Below are 22,742 nucleotides of genomic sequence, written 5' to 3'. Positions count from 1 at the left end.
TATTCAATTTATTGAAAAATACAAGATACTCAACGCTCAGAAGCGGCCCCACCTGTTGCGGTGTTTTTAAGAGTACGTTTGCATGGTATTTAAAAAAAAATTATTTTTTTTAAAATAAAAAAAAATATATTTTATTTTGATAAGCCAGTATCAAGATTAATTTTTAAAACTTAAAAAAATTATTTTAATATATTTTAAAAATAAAATAATTTAAACACTACTATCATAATCCCACACCACAGATAAAATAAATCAAGATCAACACTTATCATTCACGCCCCCAAAAAAATGAAATCACGCCAGTCACCACACCAGGGGAGATATTCGCAGCTTGCAATTGTTCCCACGTGGCATTTCCCACTGCTGCAAAGGCATTGTCGTTCAACGCGCTTTTCGGACATTCTTGTTTCTATTGCCGTTGAAAAAAACATTACCTTTCCACTCTTACGTGGCACAACACTACTGGGTAAGTAAAACCCATAGAAAGAAAAACCGTAACGGCGGCAGCTGTAGTCGAAAGACAGAACAACTGTCTCCCACCTATGTTTTTCATTCTAGATTTTTTAGCAGAGGGGCAAAAAATTAATAATATTTGTAAGAAGAAGAAATGATTGGCAATGTATGATCTGTTTATTTTTTTTTTTTTTTATCTTCAATACGGGAATTGCCTCGCAATTATTTCCTTCTCAAGTAGCGTCTGTCAGTGCAGTCTGTCACTGAAAAACTCGCAGTTGGTGTGTCGTCGCTTTCGTGTCCTGTCTCTGTATAACAGCTATGCTACACCTACCACGAAAACAAAATCCATAACTAATTCTACATTTATTTAAATAAACATATAGAGAGACAGAGCTGTTGATTTGCATTGATCGTCTTTCTCACTACCTCCTTCAATCCACTCTCTTTCTTTCTCTGTAGCACCGGTCTTCGACTGCGTGAGTCTGCAGGTCACTGTTCACTTTCTGATTACTGTTTTCTATTCTGAGATCTCGTGGAGTTTTTTTAGTCATATTGAATTCGATTTCTAGGGGATGGAAGAAAGTGTGTCGTTTTTGTTTCTAGCTCAACAAACCTGGCTATTTTGTGTTCAAGCTAGTGGTTTAAGTCAATTTTGTAATTTTCTGAAAATCAAAAGGAAGTTCGAGTTTGATTGCTTTGTTTATAATGCTCTTCTAGAGATTTGAGGCTGATTAGCCTCTTTTTGGTGAGCTTAGCTGATGGCTCATTTTGCTTACTGGATATATATCTTTGTTTAATTGTGTATTTATCGAGCAGCGCAGTTTGATTCTCGTTCTCTCTTTATGCAGTAGATCTGAGAGATAAGAGGTTGGTTTTGAAGTGGAGAGTTAGAGAGAAGCTGACACTTCTTAGCTCTTTGTATGATTAGGGATGCATAGAGTTTGGTGAGGCCCTACCGTTATTTCTATCCACTGTTCAATTCTGGGGTAAAGATAGCAGGTCTCAATGGAATCAGAAGGTGAAACCGGGGTAAGTACCGATGACGATTATAGTACATATTTTGAGTGTTTTAGTCTGGTTTAGATTGCTCTTTGGAGTTAGGTTCATTGAAACTCCTTGTATGGTTTCTGAAATGAGTGCATTTTGCTTGGCTACACAGGCAAAGCCCATGAAAAGTACAGGTGGACAAGTTTGCCAGATCTGTGGTGATAATGTTGGCAAGACCGCGGATGGTGAACCGTTTGTTGCTTGCGATGTTTGTGCATTTCCAGTGTGCAGGCCTTGCTACGAGTACGAGAGGAAGGATGGCAATCAGTCTTGCCCTCAGTGCAAAACCAGATACAAGAGGCTCAAAGGTAGGCTGAACAGCATGGTCTTACTATATGCTTTATTCAATGTCAGAAAATGAAGAGATTGTGACTCTGATTCGAGTGCAACTTATTTTTGTTGAGTGCATATAAATTTTAAATTGTAATATCACATTAGTGTTTGGACGTTAAAAATAATGTGAAAATCGTTTCTTTCATGCAATGGAATGGAAAATGAAAATTCTCATGCCATCAAAAGCCAGCTCTTTTGGAAGAGGAGGAGTTGCATAAATAAAGGCTGATAGCAAGTCAATTCCTCACCGGATAACTGACTTTTTGTATGATGTTATTAACTTTGAAGTAGTTTTAGCATTAACTGTGAGGTCATATCAGGTAGCCCTGCCATTCTTGGTGACAGAGAAGAGGATGGTGATGCTGATAATGGTGCTAGTGATTTTAATTACTCTTCAGAAAATCAAAACCAGAAACAGAAGATTGCGGAACGCATGCTGAGCTGGCAGATGACTTATGGACGAGGGGAAGATGCTGGAGCTCCAAATTATGATAAAGAGGTTTCGCATAACCATATTCCACTACTCACCAATGGACATGAGGTAAGTCAATCAGCTTATGGTATGCTGTTGCTCTTCTTGTTCAAAAAAACTAAAAATAAAATCAAAACTTGAAATCGAGATGATTTTTTAATGCAAGCCTGGAGTTTAATCTTTGCCTAAATATAACTTTTAGGTTTCTGGAGAGCTGTTTGCTGCATCACCTGAGCATATTTCTATGGCCTCTCCTGGTGCTGGTGGTGGGAAGCGCATCCCTTATGCATCTGATGTCCATCAATCATGTACATCCCTCGTTCTTGTGTTATATTTTTGTATGCTATATGGTCATACGTGGCATTTATTCTTTATGTTTTTTGCAGCTAATGTGAGGGTTGTGGACCCAGTAAGGGAGTTTGGTTCACCAGGACTGGGCAATGTGGCCTGGAAGGAAAGAGTTGATGGCTGGAAGATGAAGCAGTACAAGACAGTTGTTCCTATGAGTACTGCTCATGCTCCTTCTGAAAGGGGTGCTGGAGATATTGATGCTGCCACGGATGTGCTTGTGGATGACTCTTTACTGTAAGTTTCCACGTGGTTACGTTTACCATGTTTTCATAATCCATCCCAATAATGTAACAGGGCCTTCCAAATTTTCACATCGCTTGCAATCTATTCTGATATTTGGAGCATATGCAGTTAGCAATAATTGAGAATAGAAAACTAGGTGCTAACTACACTCAAATACTAGACGATAATACTCCTACACTCAAATACTAGACTATAATACTGCTGCCTGTGTTCTTGCAGGAATGATGAGGCTCGGCAACCTCTTTCGAGGAAGGTTTCCATTCCTTCTTCTAGGATTAATCCATACAGGATGGTTATTGTTTTGCGGCTTGTTATCCTCTGCATTTTCTTGCACTACCGAATAACAAATCCTGTACGTAATGCCTATGCTCTGTGGTTAATATCTGTGATATGTGAGATTTGGTTTGCAATATCCTGGATACTGGATCAGTTCCCCAAGTGGCTCCCTGTAAATCGTGAAACATATCTTGACAGGCTTGCTTTGAGGTAGGGTTTCTTTTGCGTCTGCCCTTCTTGCTGCAATCAAATCTCTTCCCATGCTTCTCAAGTAATGATAACCTTTCCTTTTCCATATTTAAGATTTTGATTTTTGTTCTATATGGGTAACAGATATGACAATGAAGGAGAACCGTCCCAGCTAGCTGCTGTTGACATTTTTGTCAGTACTGTGGACCCTTTAAAGGAGCCCCCTTTGGTGACAGCAAATACAGTGCTATCTATTCTTGCAGTTGACTACCCAATTGACAAAGTCTCATGCTATGTCTCTGATGATGGTGCTGCAATGTTGACATTTGAAGCTTTGTCCGAGACTTCAGAGTTTGCCAGGAAATGGGTGCCCTTCTGCAAGAAGTACAGCATTGAGCCTCGGGCTCCAGAATGGTACTTTGCACAGAAGATTGACTACTTGAAGGATAAAGTGCAGCCATCTTTTGTCAAAGACCGTAGAGCTATGAAGGTATCAATTCAGTGCTTTGTTTACTTAGCCATGCCACTGTTTTCCATAGTTGAACCCTTCTTATGGCAAACTTCCTGTTGTCGCAGAGAGAATATGAAGAATTTAAAATTCGTATCAATGGGCTTGTTGCCAAGGCGCAAAAGGTGCCTGAAGAAGGATGGATTATGCAAGATGGGACCCCATGGCCAGGAAATAACACCAGAGACCATCCAGGAATGATTCAGGTAACAGCATTTTGGCTTTTCTTTATGGTTCAAGTTTTCATTGATTAGGCATGTTCTCTTAAGCTTTGGGCAACTTTTCTCTTCTAGCCTATAATGTTAAAAATATCTATGATATTGTGCACACCGGACAATTTCTTGTATCTTGTTGTACTGCACGTTATTTGCCTCGTATACTCTTTTAGTTTTTTTTTCCCTAGTCATGTCGTGTCCAGCCTCATGCTCTTTATTCTGCCTCTAAGTTTTGCAAATTTTTGAATTTGGATTCATGAGTTCGCTGAAGCCAATCAAATGAACTCATATACCAAGCACAAGTACCCTAAGAAAGTTCTCATTTTCACCTTCAGGTTTTCTTGGGCCAAAGTGGAGGGCTTGATTCTGATGGTAATGAGCTTCCGCGGTTAGTTTATGTTTCTCGTGAAAAGCGTCCGGGCTTCCAGCACCACAAGAAAGCTGGTGCCATGAATTCACTTGTGAGTAGATAACTATAGGAGTTATTATATGAAGTATGCAAGTATGTATATTATTTCTTCAGGTCTGGACTTATTTTAACATTCACTTGCACCTCTTTCAGGTTCGTGTATCAGCCGTGCTAACTAATGGGCCTTTCTTGCTGAATCTTGATTGTGATCACTACATAAACAATAGCAAGGCTTTGAGAGAAGCTATGTGTTTCATGATGGATCCTAACCTTGGGAAACATGTCTGCTATGTTCAGTTTCCACAAAGATTTGATGGCATTGACAGGAATGATCGATATGCCAATCGCAATACTGTATTCTTTGATGTAAGTTCTTCAGCTTGATTAAGTAATGTTTGCCTTTCCAGTATGGTGTCATTCAATGGTTTGTTTTTGGCTTTGTGCTATGTCTGTTATGTGTTGATGATTTGGCTGATCAGAGTGCGGCATAAAACTATTTGCCATTGCTTAATGTTATTTATTTATTGTGTGAATATTAGATAAACTTGAGGGGTCTGGATGGTATTCAAGGACCTGTCTATGTGGGTACTGGATGTGTCTTTAACAGGACAGCATTGTATGGTTATGAACCTCCCCTCAAACCCAAGCATAAGAAACCAGGCATGCTGTCTTCACTCTGTGGTGGATCACGAAAGAAGGGTTCTAAATCAAGCAAAAAGGGATCTGACAAGAAGAAATCTGGAAAGCATGTAGATCCCACTGTACCCATTTTCAGCTTGGACGATATAGAAGAAGGCGTTGAAGGTACATTTTATGTTTTCTCATTCTGTTTCGTATAAATATATTATTAGAAGGCATTTTATTCATTTTCTTACTGCAGGTGAGGGTTATCAGCAACAGTATCTTTAACATCTAAAGTTGATAAGTCAACCATGAAACTGAATTTGGTCTTTAACCCATGACTCTATACTGGTCCATGAAACAATATTATTGCAACCTTTAGTGTGGAAGTTAGATACATCGTCATGTTTTTCACTTGTGAGCATATAGTTAATTGTTTATACAAGTACCAACTGATCTTGCTGGGGTAGCATGAATTGATCGCTGGAAGTTTCTTCAGTTTCAAATTACTGAATCATATTAGGTGTGACTAAGATTTTTTTATGTACATTTGTAAATTCAGGAGCTGGATTTGATGATGAGAAGTCACTTCTTATGTCTCAAATGAGCCTGGAGAAGAGGTTTGGCCAGTCAGCTGTTTTTGTTGCTTCCACACTTATGGAGAATGGCGGTGTTCCTCAGTCTGCAACACCAGAAACTCTTCTTAAAGAAGCTATTCATGTCATTAGTTGTGGGTATGAGGACAAAACAGATTGGGGATCTGAGGTATGTTTATTTCTTTTGTTTATGGCTTTAACTTCCATTGGGGCACTGTCAGCTGTTTTTGCCAATAGTTCCTTCTGCACATTTGAGCAGATTTATGTATTTCGTGAATTTGAGGACCGTGATCTGATGTTCTTGGGATAGTTGTGATGAGGATGAGGATGCAATATAATATAATGAGCAAAAATATGTTCTGTACCAAGATAATCCTTCCTATATTGTATTCCAAAGTTTACAGGCCTAAAGGAAGCCTCTGGATTAGGCAAACCTTAAAACTGATCTGTTCATTACAAACATCTCAAATTTAGTTTGATTTTGTTGCCTGCATACAAGCTTTGCTTACTCTAGCTGTTTTACCTTTGTTGTACTTTCTTGATTCCTCACAAGAGCTTTGATGCTTGTTTCTCAAACTGCAGATTGGATGGATCTATGGTTCTGTCACAGAAGACATTCTTACTGGTTTTAAGATGCATGCCCGTGGTTGGCGGTCAATTTATTGCATGCCCAAGCGCCCAGCCTTTAAAGGGTCTGCTCCTATTAATCTTTCTGATCGTCTGAACCAAGTGCTTCGATGGGCTCTGGGTTCTGTTGAAATTCTTCTCAGTCGGCATTGTCCAATTTGGTATGGCTATGGTGGTAGGCTGAAATGGCTTGAGAGGTTTGCATATGTAAACACTACTATTTATCCAATCACCGCCATTCCTCTTCTCCTGTATTGCACACTTCCAGCTATCTGTCTACTTACAGACAAATTCATTATTCCACAGGTTAGTTACACCACAGTTTCTGTCCATGCAGCCTCTGTATGTCCGAACTTGGTCTTGAAGGCATTTTGTTTCTCTGTGCTCCTTGTTTGTGCAGTCCCTGCTCACCTGGGAACTGCCTATAGGGAGGGTAGTAGGTTATCTGCGAGTGATTTTAAAGAAACCAAAAATATTGCCAATATGGCATTTTGGTTTGATTGCCAAAATTATTGAAATTTCAACGTTTTAATATTTTGTGATTTATGTTTATGGATATGCATTCAATCGGCATCTAATGTATTGCCCCTGTGTGTAGCTTGCAAGAGACTTCCCATCACTGCATCTTTAGCATCTACTAAGCCTTTGCTTCACTTGTTCTGTTGCAGATTAGTAACATCGCAAGCATATGGTTTATTTCTCTCTTTCTTTCCATCTTTGCAACCGGTATCTTGGAGATGAGGTGGAGTGGTGTTGGGATTGATGAGTGGTGGAGGAATGAACAGTTTTGGGTTATCGGTGGTGTTTCAGCCCATCTTTTCGCTGTTTTCCAAGGCTTGCTCAAAGTACTTGCTGGCATTGACACCAACTTCACTGTTACGTCAAAGGCATCAGACGACGACGGTGGTTTTGCTGAATTATACTTGTTCAAATGGACAACTCTACTTGTCCCGCCAACAACTCTCCTCATCGTCAACTTGGTGGGTGTTGTTGCCGGGATATCCCATGCAATCAACAGTGGTTATCAGTCATGGGGTCCACTCTTTGGCAAGCTTTTCTTCGCTTTCTGGGTGATCATCCATCTCTATCCTTTCCTCAAAGGTTTGATGGGTCGCCAGAACCGGACACCCACCATTGTTGTCGTGTGGTCTATTCTCCTTGCTTCAATCTTTTCCTTGTTGTGGGTGAGAGTTGATCCCTTCACCACTAGAGTTACTGGTCCAGATGTCGAGCAGTGCGGCATCAACTGTTAGAGAAGAAAGGAGACTGAACTGATTTCGGGTGCTATCCTCGTCAAAAAAAAAGGAAAAAAGGAAAAAAAGGTAAAGTGGTGAGTGGGTTTAAGTGATTCCCTCATGCTTTTTGCCGTACGCCTTCGTATTAATTACATGTGTAGATAATAGGTGATGTACTTAAATTATTTGTGGCAGTTTCATGAGGGGATTCGTTTGTAATATTTTGGACGTGAACTTGTAGATTTCGCTGGTGGAACAAAAATTCAATTTATTTTGTAACTCTGTTTACAAGAGAAACCTCGTATTAAGAAGACTGCATAGTTAGTTAGTTACCCTTCAATTGTCCTCTATCCTTCCACTCTTGCAAGCAAACTGCTCTCTGTCAAAATCACACTCAGCAAGCTCCTTTGCAGTTTCATTCATAGTTGCAACTTGCAAGCAAGCTCCTTTCTGTCAGAAATGTAAATTTATTCAGCAAAGCAAGCAAGCAGACAACATTTTAACCGGGTGATGGGCTGCTGGGGACAATCACCTTTGAAAGTCGTCTTACTTTTGGAGTTCGTCAGTTGCTAGCGCAAGTCATAATTTATGCCCAATTGCCTGTAATAATTTTTAGCGTTTTCTTGGTTTCACTTTCAGTAATTGAGAGAGAACGAGAGGAGTAAGCCCGTGGTAGAGTGTAAGGCATATTGCATGCTGGCAAATATTCGCAAGTCCATATCGTGTTCATACAATTATAAAGCCCAGTTAGCATTTTGGTCCGAAGACAAAATTGCTTTTTCACAACGGGTTGTGTCGACCTTCCCCTCTCTCATAAATCCAAGCAATGTAATTTCAGCATGTTTGGGGTTATGGTTGAACCGTTTATGTTTGTTTTTTAAAATATTTTTTATGTTTTTTTATTATTTTGATATACTGAAATTAAAAATATTATTTAATATATTTTTAAATAAAAATATTTTAAAAAATAATCTGCACCACACGCTTAAACAAGATAACAATACCTGAATTTTGGAAAATAACATGATCTGCTCCCATGTTTGGATGCTAATCAAAATTGACCGCCAATATTATAACCTCGAGATTCTCTTACTTATATTTTTTAAAAAAATAATTTTTTTTAATTTTTTTATTTTAAATTAATATTTTTTATATTTTTAGATCATTTTAATGTATTGATATAAAAATAACTTATAAAAAAATAAAAATAAAAATATTATTTTAATGTATTTTCAAGTAAAAAATATTTTAAAAAATAATAGTAGTCATATTCTCAAATATTCTTGAAGAACCATATAGAGCAACTCTAAAGAGTGTGCTAAATAGAAAACCAAAAATAAAAAAAAAAATTATTTTAACTCTTCCATGCTTGTTTTACATGCTCTAAAAGAAATGTTAAACAAAATGTTAAAATGACTTCTCTTTAAAAAATATTATTTCTATTTATTTAAAAAAAAACCAAAACTAAGAAAGTGAGGCCAATAAAAAAATAAACCAACTACATACAATCATATAGAAAGAAAAAACATTAAAATCATACTAAAAAAAATACTTGTTTTTTCTACTACAATATAATTAACTTTTTAACCAGTTTTGTTTTTAAAAAAACTACACATAATAATAATAAAAAACTATACTTATTCTATTTAAAATATTATTTTATCATTATAGCTATTCAAAATAGCATCCTCTTCAAGATGCTATCGCTACAGATAATTTATCCTGACACAGTAAGCTTTGGTGATCTCGTCCCCTCTCCGCCCCCCACCACCACCCGGTACATCTCCCACCTCCTGCATGCAAGAGATGACAAATCATATACATGCGTGATCATTGTTCTTATACGGTCGAATGTGATATTATTATTTTTTAAAGGTTTTTTAAAAAAATATTGAAGTAATATATTTTTATTTTTAATATTAATACAACAAAACAATTTAAAATTATAAAAAAATAATTAAAAACATATTTAAAAAAACACAAATAAATAAAGCGGTGCCAGCACATGCACTCAGCACGCGTGGCACGTAGAAAGCTGGAACGTGTCAAAAATCCTTCGATGTTGGAAACGTGGCAAAGCGCGGTAAACATACATATAGCAGTAAGCAGTGTCTTTGGACAACAATCATGTAACGAATCTTGGCCAAGGATTTTGTTTGTTTCCCGCGAAAGTTTTTGCAATGGTGATCACTGAAGAACCAATTCTCTCTAGGTTGGACCGTTTAGACAACATGGTAAGCTTATCAACTGTTGAGTTTGAATCTTTTGAGATGTATAGTATTAATTACATTGGGTGATTTTTGGCCTTCTGTATCTTTTCCTCTATGCTTTTCCCCCCCTTCTTTTTTGGTTCTTAGGTTTGAGTGTTTTTAATCTCGTTCTGGGGTAATTCTTTTCTTTCTAATCTTATCGTATAAGTAAATTGCTTGCATTAAAAAGAAAAAAGAAAGGGCGATTGTACTTTGCAATCCTTTTTTCGGGGAGCCATGGTGCTAAATGCGGATGTGGCCTGCAAGATGTTAATTTCATTATCAGAAAACTAGTAAAGGTTGATGATCTTCGTACAAGCTGCTATGCCATCAATAACCTAATTAATAAGCTTACTGAACATTTTGAATACTCCCATGTCTTCTTCATCTCTGCTAGTCGGTGCTAAAGGCCAGAAAAGAGGGTGTTTTTCTCCCTCCTCTTGATAAAATGGGAAGACATTTGGTAAACAAAATGACTAAATAAAACTAGCTAGTAGACATGGGAGGAAACAAGGCAAGCCCATATAAGGGTTTCTCCGCTTGTGAAGGTCTAGTCCCAGCACGCACGGCCAAATTAGCTGTAACAGCTAGCATCTACTGCATATTCCTTCTTTACTAGGAATCGATGCGACAAGACAAATCACTTAGTTAAACAAGTACCATTAGCTGTTTGATCAATTAGTTTTGTAATTGCCTTCCTTTTCCACACTGATTAATTAAAGCCTGACTAACAATAATCGAGCTATCAAACTTTCTGTGGCTAGGCGGTCTTCACTTTTGCTCTTTTATCAAGAGAACTTTTTTCGTTTGGGCCCATATATGTTTTTAAAACGCGTGTGTGCTTATGATCACCAGATGAGGGAGCTAGCGGAGCTTGGAGGCTGCAACAGGCCTCCAAAGAGCTCATCTCCATGCAGTGGGACCCTTGCAGGTGAAGGCAAAGTCTCATTCGTTGATCTTTCCCCAGAGAGCTTAGAGAAGCACTGCCGTCCGATCAGCAATGTCATGATGGAGACTGAAGTAAAGGGCACCCTCGTTGAGAGACTTGACCATTTAGAGGAACGTGTACTGAAGGTGAGTGCTGTGGAAAGATGTTTATCAGCCATTAATTGATGGCCATTTAAAAGGACGAGTAACTTATTCTGATGTATTGTATCAGCTTTGTGTGCAGCTAGAGGGTGGATTAGAGGCTGACAAGCACAGGGAAGAAGGGAGGACAGAGAAAAGGAAGCACAAGAAGGGGTTGAAGGGGCTTGTTGAGAAAATAGTCAAAGGAAATAAAAAGCACAGGGACATGGAGTGAAGCGCAAGCTCTTCTTTTTCTTGTTTCTTTTCAATTTCAGAGCTTGTTACAGCTTCAATGTGTTTTCTCCTCTCCTGTACGTGTACGTGAGGTTCTCAGTTTTTTGTTTTTTATTTTTTAGCTTGTTTGCTTGCTTCAAAAATAGTTTTTATTTGGAAAGTGGTTGTTTCAAAAAGTAAATTATTTTATAATATTTAATAGTATAAAAATAAATTAAAAAATACTCTTCATTTTAATTATGTTAGTTTATAAAAAATAAGCTGAAAAATAATTTATTAATATTTTATTTTTTTAAGTTTATTAAAATAATAAGAAATAAATCTTAAAAAAAAATCTAATTTCATGAATTATCTCAAATAAAATAAATAATAATCAAAATAATAGAGATTAAATCTAACAAATAAAAAAAAATAAAAAATGATGAAATTAAAATAGTAATAATTACAATTTCATAAATTATTTCAAATAAAATAAGTAATAATCAAATGAATGAGGATCAAATTTAATAGATAAAAAAAATTTAATTAAAAAAATGATAAGAGAAAAGCAAATAACAATCATAAAAATAAGGATCAAATTTAATATAAAAATTAAATTAAATTAAATTTTAAGGGATGAAATTAAAAAAAAAATCAAACAAAATATATATATATCAATTAAAAGTTTGAGGATCAAATTTGATATAATCAATAAATAATATGATATTTTTAAATTTTTCACAACTTCTAAAAAGTATTTTCTGCTCAAAATAAAACAAAAATACTTTCCTGAAAATTAATTGAAAAATATTTTTCAACAAAAAAAAATTTTAATAATAATTTTTAAAAAATCATTTTCCAGGCTAAGAAACACCCCCTTTGAATGCATTTGTTTTTCCACCGAAAAAAAGCAATTTAGCAATAAAACAAAAGAGAAAATGTGGATCTATACACTGGAAAAAACGCACTGCCTAGTGAAGGCACCTGTTCTGGTAGGCCTTCAGACTGCGTCGTCTAATAAAAACAATCTTAGCACGTTAAAGTTTTCCAGCGTTTATTTTTTAATATCAGTATGTTAAAAAAAATAAAAAATAAATAATAAATTATTGCAAAACAGCTTTTGACGCGCTTCTAAACGCGCCCAATAAATGAAATGAAAGAAAGACGGAGAAAATGATAAAAACGAAGATGGGATTTTCCACAGCGCGTGGTACGGGGATTTTGATCATTCCACAATCAACCATGTGATCCATGGACTGTCCTTTTTCCTCCATTTAGTCATCATCATTTTTCAACAAATTATTTTATCTGACAAAACTATATCCTGTGATTGACAGGATTTATATTTTGTCCCTTTACTTGGTCAATCTTTTCCCTGGACTATCTCGTGCGTGGGGTCCACCCACTTCAAATATTTTTGGCTCGTATAATCAACAAATTATTGTTATATAGATTAAGTTGGAAACCATACAAAAGCAAAAAGTTTTGGCAGCAGCGACAATGAGAAAACTTTAATTAATTTCGTGATTCGTATCCATATTATTTATTTAAATTCAGGTTAATTGATCTACCAATTCATAAAAAAAATTATAAAATTATCAAAATTAAAATCCGAGACGAGATTTTTAAAATTTAAATATGTAACGGTCAGAATGCTACTCTAAAAAAAATAATATCTAAAAACTCTTGTAAAAATTTAAACATGATCTAACAGTCAGATTAAAAGTTATGGCCTTTTTAGGTCGTTATTTTTATCCGATACAACCAAACATTTTCTTGATCTTAAACCTATTCCACTGGTCTATAAATATTTATGTTAGACCATCTATATAATCTATTTAGAGCATATTCTCATTTTAGTCATCCACTTAATCTTAGAATCATCTATCAGCGTAAGTCCAACTGCATCATTGATGTTGAAAAACAGAAGATAACTATAGTGTAAGCAATAAAATTATAAGAGCATGTTTAAAAGTATGATTGTGGTTATTTTAAAAAATATTTTTTATTCATAAAAGTATGTCAATAATATTTCTTTAGTTTTAAAAAATTATTTTGAAATCAACCTATTAAAATGATTTGAAAATATAAAAAATATATTGATTTAAAATGAAAAAAATTTCAAATTTTTTTAAAAGTACTTTTCAAATACAGTGCTAAACTCCTTTTAAATATTGTGTTTTTAAAGCGGAATGAAAGTATAATACTTTATCAAAAAAAAATTTCAAATGTATTAATTTATTAAAATTTTAAAAAGACTGTTAAATTTCCAAATTTGATAGAATATGTTTATTACCTTAACATACGAGTGATGTGATGCACTTAAATGTTTCGTAACAACATTCTATTTACCCGAGAAAAGGAAAAGCTACACGTGGCACATTGGCACTCGTCCTTCCATCCGTCTATATCTCAATAGTACTGCCACTGACTATTCCTTCTAATCTGACGGTGGAAAACACTACCATCTGGTTACATCTGAGCCCTCAAGTGTTCTTTTAATGGCCCTTCTATTGATTATCCTGAGTCCTTCTCCTGGCGGAAGATGTCCTTCAGCACGAATACCAAGCAGTTTCAACTCTCCATAGGCCACTGATTTTTTTTATCTCCTTCATTAAAGAGGGACAGGAATTATTCTACAGATGGCATTCTTTCCGTGGCCCAAATTTGATGCCCGTTGATCTCATTAAACACGATGACCATGCCAGATGTTCAGCGATGAGGGCATCGGCATCACATGCTTCGTGAAGCATTGTTATCGTGCATTTTCTACAATTCTCTTTTTTTTTTTTTTTTATATTAGCATATCAAAACAATTTAAAAACATAAAAAATATAAATTTTAAATAATTTTTATAAAAGCACAATTTAACCATAAAATGATATTTTTATCTTTATCAAATTATAGAACTTATTTGACAATGTAATTATAAGTATTTTTTAATTTAACCACACGTTACCGTAGTTGAGATGGAGCTGTCCAGTACACACACGGGTTGGCCTATGCAAAGAGAGGGGCCTGCATTTTGATCCCTTTTTTTAATATATATATATATATATATATATATATATATATATATATATATAGAGAGAGAGAGAGAGAGAGAGAGAGAGAGAGAGAGAGAGAGAGAGAGAGAGAGAGAGCAAGCTGGAGAGGGTGATTTTTGGCATGATATTAATATTAAATTGGGATCGACGAGGAAACAAGTATGTTGTCCGCTCATCCTTGATTTCAAACTTTTTGTATATGGAACAACGGCAGGTGAGATACGGTACTCTCTCTACTCAGTACTCTCCTAAGAATATTAACAAGAAAAAAAAACTAAAACTCCTAACACAAATACTGTAGCGATTTTACTACAGTTCTAACTAGAATAGAAATTTACTATTTTGTCATTCCTAACAAAAATAAAAAAAAAGCCCTGGCAGTGGGACAATAAAATAGTTTTATTGAACTGACATGCAGGACTGGTTTTGACTTTTTTTATAGCATAGTAAAATAATTCAATTAATATTAAATTTAAATTATCTTCATGTAAGCACAATAAATTTTCATCATTTCATTATTATTTTTTTTGTGATTATAGAGTTGGATTAGAGATAATTTTGTATTTTATTAGCTATAAAAATATTATTTAATATTACAAAGTTGATGGCACGTGTTGTTTATCCAGATATGCGTGGCTATGTTCGCGCTTTCAAAAGACGCATGTTATGGCGTTCGGTGGCCAAAAAACCATCATCCATGAAAGTGTTTGAATCTTCATAAAAGCCCCTCCATCACTTGGTGACGTGTGTGTCTAACACCCATTTGATTTGGTGTTTATGACCTTTTCTGGGCTGTGTGTTTTGAAGGTTAACCCAGATTAGAATTTCATGGGTTGATTCCAAGTTTAGGATTTCAAGTTTATTGATTAATTTCAAGTTTAGGATTTCATGGGTTGTGTGTTTTGAAGGTTAACCCAGATTTAAAAAGTTCCATTTTCATCCCATTTTTAAGCTTAGGATTTTTCAATTTCATTGTTCAACTTTCATTTAAATGAAGATTATATTTTGTTATTTTTATTTATTTGATTTCTATAAGTTTTTTCACTAATTTTGAGAATGACTCAGATTATTCTAGTTCTTTTTATTTGTAGTTCTTTGGTGAGTTCAATTTGATATATTTTTTAAATTGATATTTTTTTTCTCATCTTTTATTATTAGATTGATTTAGGTTTTTTTTATGATTTTTTAACTTAATATTTTTTTTACATTATGTCCTCAGCATTGAGTTGTCATATAAATAAGCTTCATAATCTTTTTTAGTTTGTTTTTTATTAGGTTTTCTCATTTGCGTGATTTAGGTGGCAAGGTTTGGTTAGCTAGCTCGATTTGCTAGTTGTTTTATCGGTTTTTTTTTTGTTAATTGACTCTTTTTTTTCAATTTCAAGTTTTCACATTGGATTTATTTGGAGTTGAATTTTAGTTTTTTTTTTTTTTTTTATTAACTTATCTTAGTCTCATGACATGACTTATATATTTGACATACTCGTTTAGATTGATTTACGTTATTTTTTATCTTTTTCATTTTTAGTTTTTTTTATTATTTTCTTCTTTTTTCCATGTGATTGGTTGAAATCTTAGCCTTGTAAGTTTTTGTGTTTTGATAGCCATTTTTTACATGTTTCTATTTTTTTTTTTCTTGTTTAAGATGATTCATTTACTATCATTATTTGTTCTTTTATAATTTAATTAAATTATACCGATCATTTTCTCTAATTGGATCTATATCTATATCTCGAGTCATGTTTGTTTTTTAACATTTTTTTTTAACATGCTTGAATCACTTAAGTGTCCTTTTTCTAATCGATAAAACAATATTTCGGTTACGGGTCCACAAATCTAGTTTATAGACTAATCAATCAAACCCAAATATATTTTTTGGGTTGGTAGAATGAAAACACAACATTGATTTCAATGAACGAAGATTCGGAGCAAAGACGTTTTGGAGTGCGAAACCACCTTCTTTTGTTTCGATTTATATTTTAGTCCCGATAAATAAATGGCCAAATGCTGATAGTGGTTATTGGAAGTTTGGAACTATTGCCACGAGGGAGAGGGATCTATTTCAATCTATCATTAAATTCATTTGAACTTTTTGTAATAAAAAATTAAAAATCTAACATAAAAATATCAAAATACCCCATAACTCTGAAAATTATAAATAAACTCATATAAAAAGACAAAAACACCTTTGAATGTATATCTTATTTTTTTTTTTGTCTTTTTCAAGGGTAAAGATATATTTAATTGTAGCCTAAAAAGGAAAAAAAATAAAAAAAACTCTTGATCAACAACTCTAGTTTTTTTTCCTCAAGGACAAAGAAATATTTTTACTGTTTTAAAGTTTATTAAAAGATAAAAAAACACTGGTCAACAATTCTAAATTTTATTGACTTCAGGGGTACAAACATAATTGTACTATGTAAATTTTTTGAAAAAGACTCAAATATCCCCAAACAATCGTTTAGTGATAAATAAGCCACTAGAAAAGATCATAATAGCCCCATAATCAAGACTGCCATTTTTTCCACTTAAGGGTAAAATAATAATTTCATCATAGCAATTCACAATGAACTTTATATAGTGCTACAGTGAAAAAGCTCACACACAATATGTTTTATTCAACTAGCTATTTGACTCGTGCTCCGCCGGGGGTCATAATATTTTTTTAAAAAAACTGAGTATACAAGCTATTTTGATAAGGTTTTTTTACATAAAAAATTAAAAGTGTAAATAAAAAAGCTTATTCAGACATCTAATTAAATAAATTGATAATCATCTATGTAAATAAACAAAAAAAAATCATTAATAATAACTATAAGAGAAACTTGAAAAATTGAGAGATGAATGTAGATCAATATATTTGATCTCGTAAAATGAGATATTTATTCGTTTGTGTCTATTGAATTTGTTTATTAAAATCAATAAAAAATAATAGAAATAGAAACATATATTAAACTGAGTGAGTAAAATAAAAGAAAAACAAATACCATGCAAGGCTATAAATATTAGAAATATTATTTCAAAGTAACTATTTTTTATAAAGAAAGCTTATCTTTATAAAAAAATATCTTCAAAAATTAAATACAAAAAATTATTTATCAAAAAACAACCTACAAGACCCATGGTCTAAGTCATGAAATAAAGATAAACCGATAAAAAATAAATTGAAGATAACTATTAAATCAATTTTTTTTTAAATAATGCATAATGATAAAATCATAAAAGAAAATGAGAAAAAAAGGATTCTTAATCGTATCAACTCTTAAAACTCGTGACTAGTGTTATTAGATCGGAAGTGCAAAAAATGGAAAAAATTGCAAAACCCAATCCCCAACAAATTAAGCACCGAAGAATGAAACTGAAAACAAAATCAATCACACAAAAAATGTAATTAAAAAAATGAGGGTGAAAATAAAAAAATAAATAAATTAGAGGGCATTAACAAAATCTAAATTGGAGGGTTAAATTGAAAAGAAAAAAAATTAACAAAAGGAAAAGAAAATCAAAATAATAAGGGCTAAATTGAAAAAAAAAACTTTGGTTGAAGGATAAAATTGAAAAAAACAAAAATTTAACAAAAAAACCCATGGAAATAAAAAAAAATAAAGACTAAATTGAAAAAATAACATATAAGAAACTATAATTTAAGGGAGGACAAATGTGCGCTTTCTCTATAAAAGACAGAAAAGTAGGAGAAAACAAGAAGATCATCGGTGACAAACTGCCCATCAACCACAATTACGCGCTACACCGGGAAAGATAGGGCGAGACGGTGCTTCCAATGAGGAATAACAAATTTGGCTATAGGGAGGCGTCACACATGCCGTCTAAAAGGCACAAGCACCTCCCGAGCGTGGATGTGTGAAGGATACATGCCAGTAGTTTTTTTTTTTAATGACCAATGAATTATTAAAAAAGATCAAATTACCCTCCAAACCCAGGCATCCTAGCTATTTTTATTGAAAGGACAACAATGTAATTTAATTATCACAATAAATAGTCTTCAGTGTTCGTGTGCACAATAATTTCCATAGTATATATATAAAATAATTTATCCTTTCTAGTTTTGTTCCTCTCCATCCCTTAATCTATGATCTTATGATACATTTTCAATTTTTTTTAGCGTTTATATAGGTTTTTCTTTTTATCATTGAAACCTCCCGGAATAATATTTATATTTGACAACCAAGCCTACAGTTAATAAGTAAAAATATTCAATGATTTCAACCACATTATTCTTTAAAAAATAGTTTGAATCAAATGTGGACAATTAATGTGATTTTAAATAATCCTTTGAGATTGAAATCAGTACTTTTGAAAAATGAGATCAAGTGGAATTTAGTTTTGTCGTGATTTATTAAAAGTTCTCATAAATATAAGCTGTCCTGTACCGCGTGATGATACTTTTGCTAGTGTTGTCTAAGGATGAATAACATTGTAGGTAGTTTGATATTACGTTAATGATTATTTTTTAAAATATTTTTTATTTAAAAATTTATTAAAATAATATTTTTTTATTTTTATTTTGAACACCAATACAATAAAATAATATAAAAATAATTTGAAGTAAACAAAAAAATAACAAATAATTTTTTTTTCAAAAGTACTTAAAAAAAACAGGTTTAAAGAGTGTGCGGCATATATAGTACATCGAACTAATTACCTAATACAACTAAAAAACCTTGGAAATCATCAAAGATTTTTTTTCTTTCAATTTAATCCCTTCCCTCTTTTTACATTTTTCTCCTTAATTTTTTCTTTCATCTCATCTTTTTTCTCTCTCTTAATTTCATCATTAGACTTTTTTTAACAATCATTCAGATTATCTTTAGATTGATCCAATTGACTAAATCACGTCAGAGTAATTTCAAGTTCATCTTCCCCCCTTCAATTTCATCAATATATTTTTTTTAGCAATCATTTGAGTTGTTTGTAGACCATAGTTATTAAACCCGGTCTGGGGATTGACCCGACCAAATGCCAGGTCCCGGGTTTCATGGGTCAACCCGAATCAACCCGAAAAATTAAAAAAATGAAAGTTTTAATATTTTATATGAAAAAATTAAGAAAAAATCCATGTAAGTATAGGCTATACATATTATAAATAATGAAGTTTAAAAGAATATTTTTTAAAAAATTTTATCCCACATTGAAAAAACATAACTTTTTTCTTTGGAACATAGAGTATATATATTAATGGGTTTCAAATCACACATCGAAAGAACATAACTTTTTTCTTGTGAACATAGAGTATGAAAAAAAATAGTTTTTTTTTCTTGGAAACATAGAATATATATACTAATGGGTTTCAAATCTTACATTAAAAAAACATAGCTTTTTTCTTAGAAACATATAGTACATATACCAACAGGTTTCAAATCCCACATTAAAAAGATACTATGTTATCTTTTTAAGTTGAAATATTTAAATCAAAAGGTTTTTTATCCCACATTGAAAAAATATATCTTTTTTCTTGGGAACATAGAGTATATATATTAATGAGTTTCAAATCCCATATTTGAAAAAAAAAAAAACACCGAGTCTCGCCCGAGTCACGGGGTAACCCGTCGGGTCGACCAGGTCTCACCCGGGTCAACCGGGTCTCACCTGGGTCCCCCGGGTCACAGGGTAACCTGTCGGGTCGACCGGGTTTGGCCGGGTCATTGCAACAGTTGGTCTTTTGACAAACTCGAACCAGTCTAGTCCCTGGGTCGACCCGTCGGGCCGATCCGGGTTTAATAACTATGCTTTAGAGTAATCAAATCGATTGGATCATGCCGAGACAACTCCTAAGTGATTTAGTTTTAAAATTGGGTTAGGTAAGAAATCAGGTTGAGAGGTTTTTTCCTATCAATTTTGTCTTTTTTTTCTTCTTAATTTTATCCTTGAATTTTTGTATCGGTCAGTCGAGTTGTCTTTTCATTGGCTATATCGACTAAGTCACATTGAGACAACTTTTATATGGTTTAATTTTAAATCCAAGCTAAACAAGGAGTCGATCGAGTTGTCTTTTAATCGACCAAGTCGAGAAAACTCTTACATTGTTTAATTTTAAATTCAAGTTATGTAAGGAGTTGAGTCAAAAAGTTTTTTTTATCAATTTTATTCTCAAAATTGTTTTTATCGGTCGAATGAGTTGACTCTAGAAAGCCCAAGTTAATTGGGTCATGTCGGGTCAACTTCTGCATTATTTAATTTTAAATCCATGTCATGGAAGAAGTTGGGTCAAATGGGTTTTTTCTATCAATTTCATCTTCAGACTATTTTTATCTGTTAACCAAGTTGTCATCGGACTAATTAGGTTGACCGAGTCATATTAGATTAACTCTCATATTATTTCAAGATTAACCTGTTAAAACGAGTTTAATTATAATACTAAATAATTTAATTTTTATTGTCAATATATTTTTTATTACATTAAAAAACCCCTAATTCGATCCGCAACTTAAAATTTACCAATAAACTAAGTGGTCTCTACCAAATCCTTCGATGATTAAAAATAGTTCATCACCTGTAGAATTACGAATGAAAACATCAATCTATGCAACACACAAACCCTCGTTCTTGTTCAGCTTGTCATTAAAAATAAATAAATTATACACTCCTTTTATCATTTTGAACGCAGATTCAGCATTAAAAACTGTTTCTAAACAAACAATAAATAAAAAAATCAAATTGAAAAAAAATCTCACATAATATCATAATTTTATATATATATATATATATATATATATATATATATATATATATATATATATATATCATGATTATCTCATATATCCTGACCATGGCAATGAAATAATCTAATTTTTTTGGTATACAAATTCTTAACGATAAAAACTTTCATTCAGCGATGGTTTCGAAAGTTTTTATGACTGGTCCTATCATTAGAAAGTTTCTCTCATTTTTCTTTCCTCATTCTATTTTTTTATTTGTTTTTCTATGTTTTTCACTTTTATATATTTTACTTTGTCTAGGTAGGTAAAAAACAATTCATTTAAGATAAACACTCAATATTGTACAAGCGAAAGGCACGAGAAAAGGGGTCTCTCTGGCTTGATGATCATGCTGCAACTATAGTTGTAGCTTAACTGTAGATTAGCAATGGTTAAAAAATATATTTGATTAAAATAGTTTGAGCCTGCTTTTCCGATCTATATATGAGCATGAACAATACTAAATTCCGAAGCCCTACAAAGCATAGAGCGACAATATATATTGGAGGACTGCCCCAAATTCCGAATCATCATGTGCTGTAGATAGGATGCCATCAACGACAATCTCAGTATCCATCTCTATTATCACGTGTTGAAGCTAGATTGGCCAGGGCTTCCGCCATTAGAGGATTGTAAATACCTCTATTCTGCCAACATCCACACCACAAGACCTGTCCCCGACGGTCCCTAATAATAAATCTTGTACCCATTGCAAGGTTCTGACTGAATAGTACTGCAGCATCCATGTTGCATTTAAGTGAAGCTTCCCATTTGGACACAGCTGTAGTAAGCAAATCCCCTGTCGTGCCGAGATGCATATTGACATAAGAGGGATGAGCTGCCTTCCATTGCGCATAAGAGTCTAACCCCAAGCTGAGAGCTCGATCTACTGCAAGATAATCGAGAGGAATTCCACATTCGGTCATTACGTTGTCGCCAATACAATCCATGCCACCAGCGCAAAATGCACACATCCTCCGTACTTCCTGATTGCAATTGCATGGAAAGGCACGCTCTAAATGCTTGCAGGTGCGTCGTGGCTGGATGAAAGTTCATATCTCGCCAGCAAGCTTTTGTGTATTGGCAATGCATGAGAACATGGTCAATAGATTCGTCACTTTGCTCGCAAAGAATGGCACCGATTGTCCTCAATCTCAACACCTCGCTGCCTTAGACTCAAGCGCGTAGGAATACTCTCAGTGCATGCCCTCCATAGAAAGAACTTGATTTTAAGAGGCAGCTTGAGATCATTCCATAATTCTAGTTTCTCAGTCTCTAAGGCTACTCTATATCCTGACTTGGCCGAATACATCCCATTTTTGCTAAAGTGCCAAATTCTCTTACCCTTCAATACCGATGCAGATAATGGAATACTACTAATGGCCAAAACATCTCGTGGGAGAAATAAAGCTTCTAGCAGATTCCGATCCCACCTCCTCTCTTTGGGAATCATAAGATCACTGACCCTCGTATTCTCCAAACCCTCGATTACTGGAGTTTCGACAACCCGACACGAATCATCCTTAATCCATGCATCATTCCACACATGTATCAAGTTCCCTAAACCGACTCGCCATCTACACCCCCTCCTAGTCATCTCCTGTGAACTATGGATGCTCCGCCACACATAACTAGGATTATGCCCTAATTAGCATTTAAAAAATCCCCTTTTGGGAAGTATCTAGCTTTGATAACCTTGCTCGCAGGTGAGCGAGGTACATTAAGCAGCTTACACCCTCGCTTTATCATCCAACTATTTTAATTATTATTTTCATTTCATCATCATTGTTACTGCTATTTTATCAATAACACATCCTAATCTATGCAAAAAAGGACCGGATCTTTGTGTCGAAGAGAGAGTTGCAGAGGTA

At 33.8% G+C, this 22,742-nt stretch overlaps 3 protein-coding genes across 9 annotated transcripts; 2 read left to right on the top strand and 1 right to left on the bottom strand.

Annotated features, from left to right (window-relative positions):
• Positions 1-727: 727 nt before the first annotated feature.
• Positions 728-7,910, top strand: LOC133704182 (cellulose synthase A catalytic subunit 3 [UDP-forming]). 6 transcript variants are annotated; one of them, XM_062128986.1, is made up of 15 exons: positions 728-932; positions 1,305-1,485; positions 1,616-1,811; positions 2,157-2,377; positions 2,511-2,616; positions 2,695-2,893; positions 3,122-3,388; positions 3,512-3,857; positions 3,944-4,081; positions 4,426-4,551; positions 4,653-4,865; positions 5,039-5,303; positions 5,683-5,885; positions 6,299-6,649; positions 7,012-7,910. In XM_062128986.1, the coding sequence occupies exons 2-15, from the start codon at positions 1,462-1,464 to the stop codon at positions 7,594-7,596; spliced, it is 3,240 nt and encodes a 1,079-aa protein (XP_061984970.1). In that variant the 5' UTR covers positions 728-932; positions 1,305-1,461; the 3' UTR covers positions 7,597-7,910. The 6 variants fall into 6 exon arrangements, with proteins under 6 accessions (XP_061984970.1, XP_061984976.1, XP_061984946.1 ...); XM_062128992.1 differs by having other exon boundaries at positions 728-944; positions 1,385-1,485; XM_062128962.1 differs by having other exon boundaries at positions 728-944; positions 1,308-1,485.
• Positions 7,911-9,692: 1,782 nt separating this feature from the next.
• On the top strand, positions 9,693-11,289 carry LOC133686848 (uncharacterized). Of its 2 annotated transcripts, none has more exons than XM_062107000.1 (3): positions 9,693-9,812; positions 10,683-10,901; positions 10,999-11,289. In XM_062107000.1, exons 1-3 carry the CDS (start codon positions 9,759-9,761, stop codon positions 11,128-11,130), a joined length of 405 nt encoding a protein of 134 aa, XP_061962984.1. In that variant the 5' UTR covers positions 9,693-9,758; the 3' UTR covers positions 11,131-11,289. The 2 variants fall into 2 exon arrangements, with proteins under 2 accessions (XP_061962984.1, XP_061962983.1); XM_062106999.1 differs by having other exon boundaries at positions 10,987-11,289.
• A 10,148-nt stretch (positions 11,290-21,437) lies between these two features.
• On the bottom strand, positions 21,438-22,468 carry LOC133676982 (uncharacterized). Its single transcript, XM_062098834.1, has 2 exons — positions 21,995-22,468; positions 21,438-21,857 (listed from the first exon to the last, which is right to left on the bottom strand). Exons 1-2 carry the CDS (start codon positions 22,466-22,468, stop codon positions 21,438-21,440), a joined length of 894 nt encoding a protein of 297 aa, XP_061954818.1.
• Between the last annotated feature and the right edge of the window lie 274 nt (positions 22,469-22,742).

Source organism: Populus nigra, chromosome 1 (assembly GCF_951802175.1).
Source record: "Populus nigra chromosome 1, ddPopNigr1.1, whole genome shotgun sequence".
In the NCBI taxonomy this organism is placed as follows: domain Eukaryota; kingdom Viridiplantae; phylum Streptophyta; class Magnoliopsida; order Malpighiales; family Salicaceae; genus Populus; species Populus nigra.
This window is presented reverse-complemented; position numbering and strand designations above follow the sequence as displayed.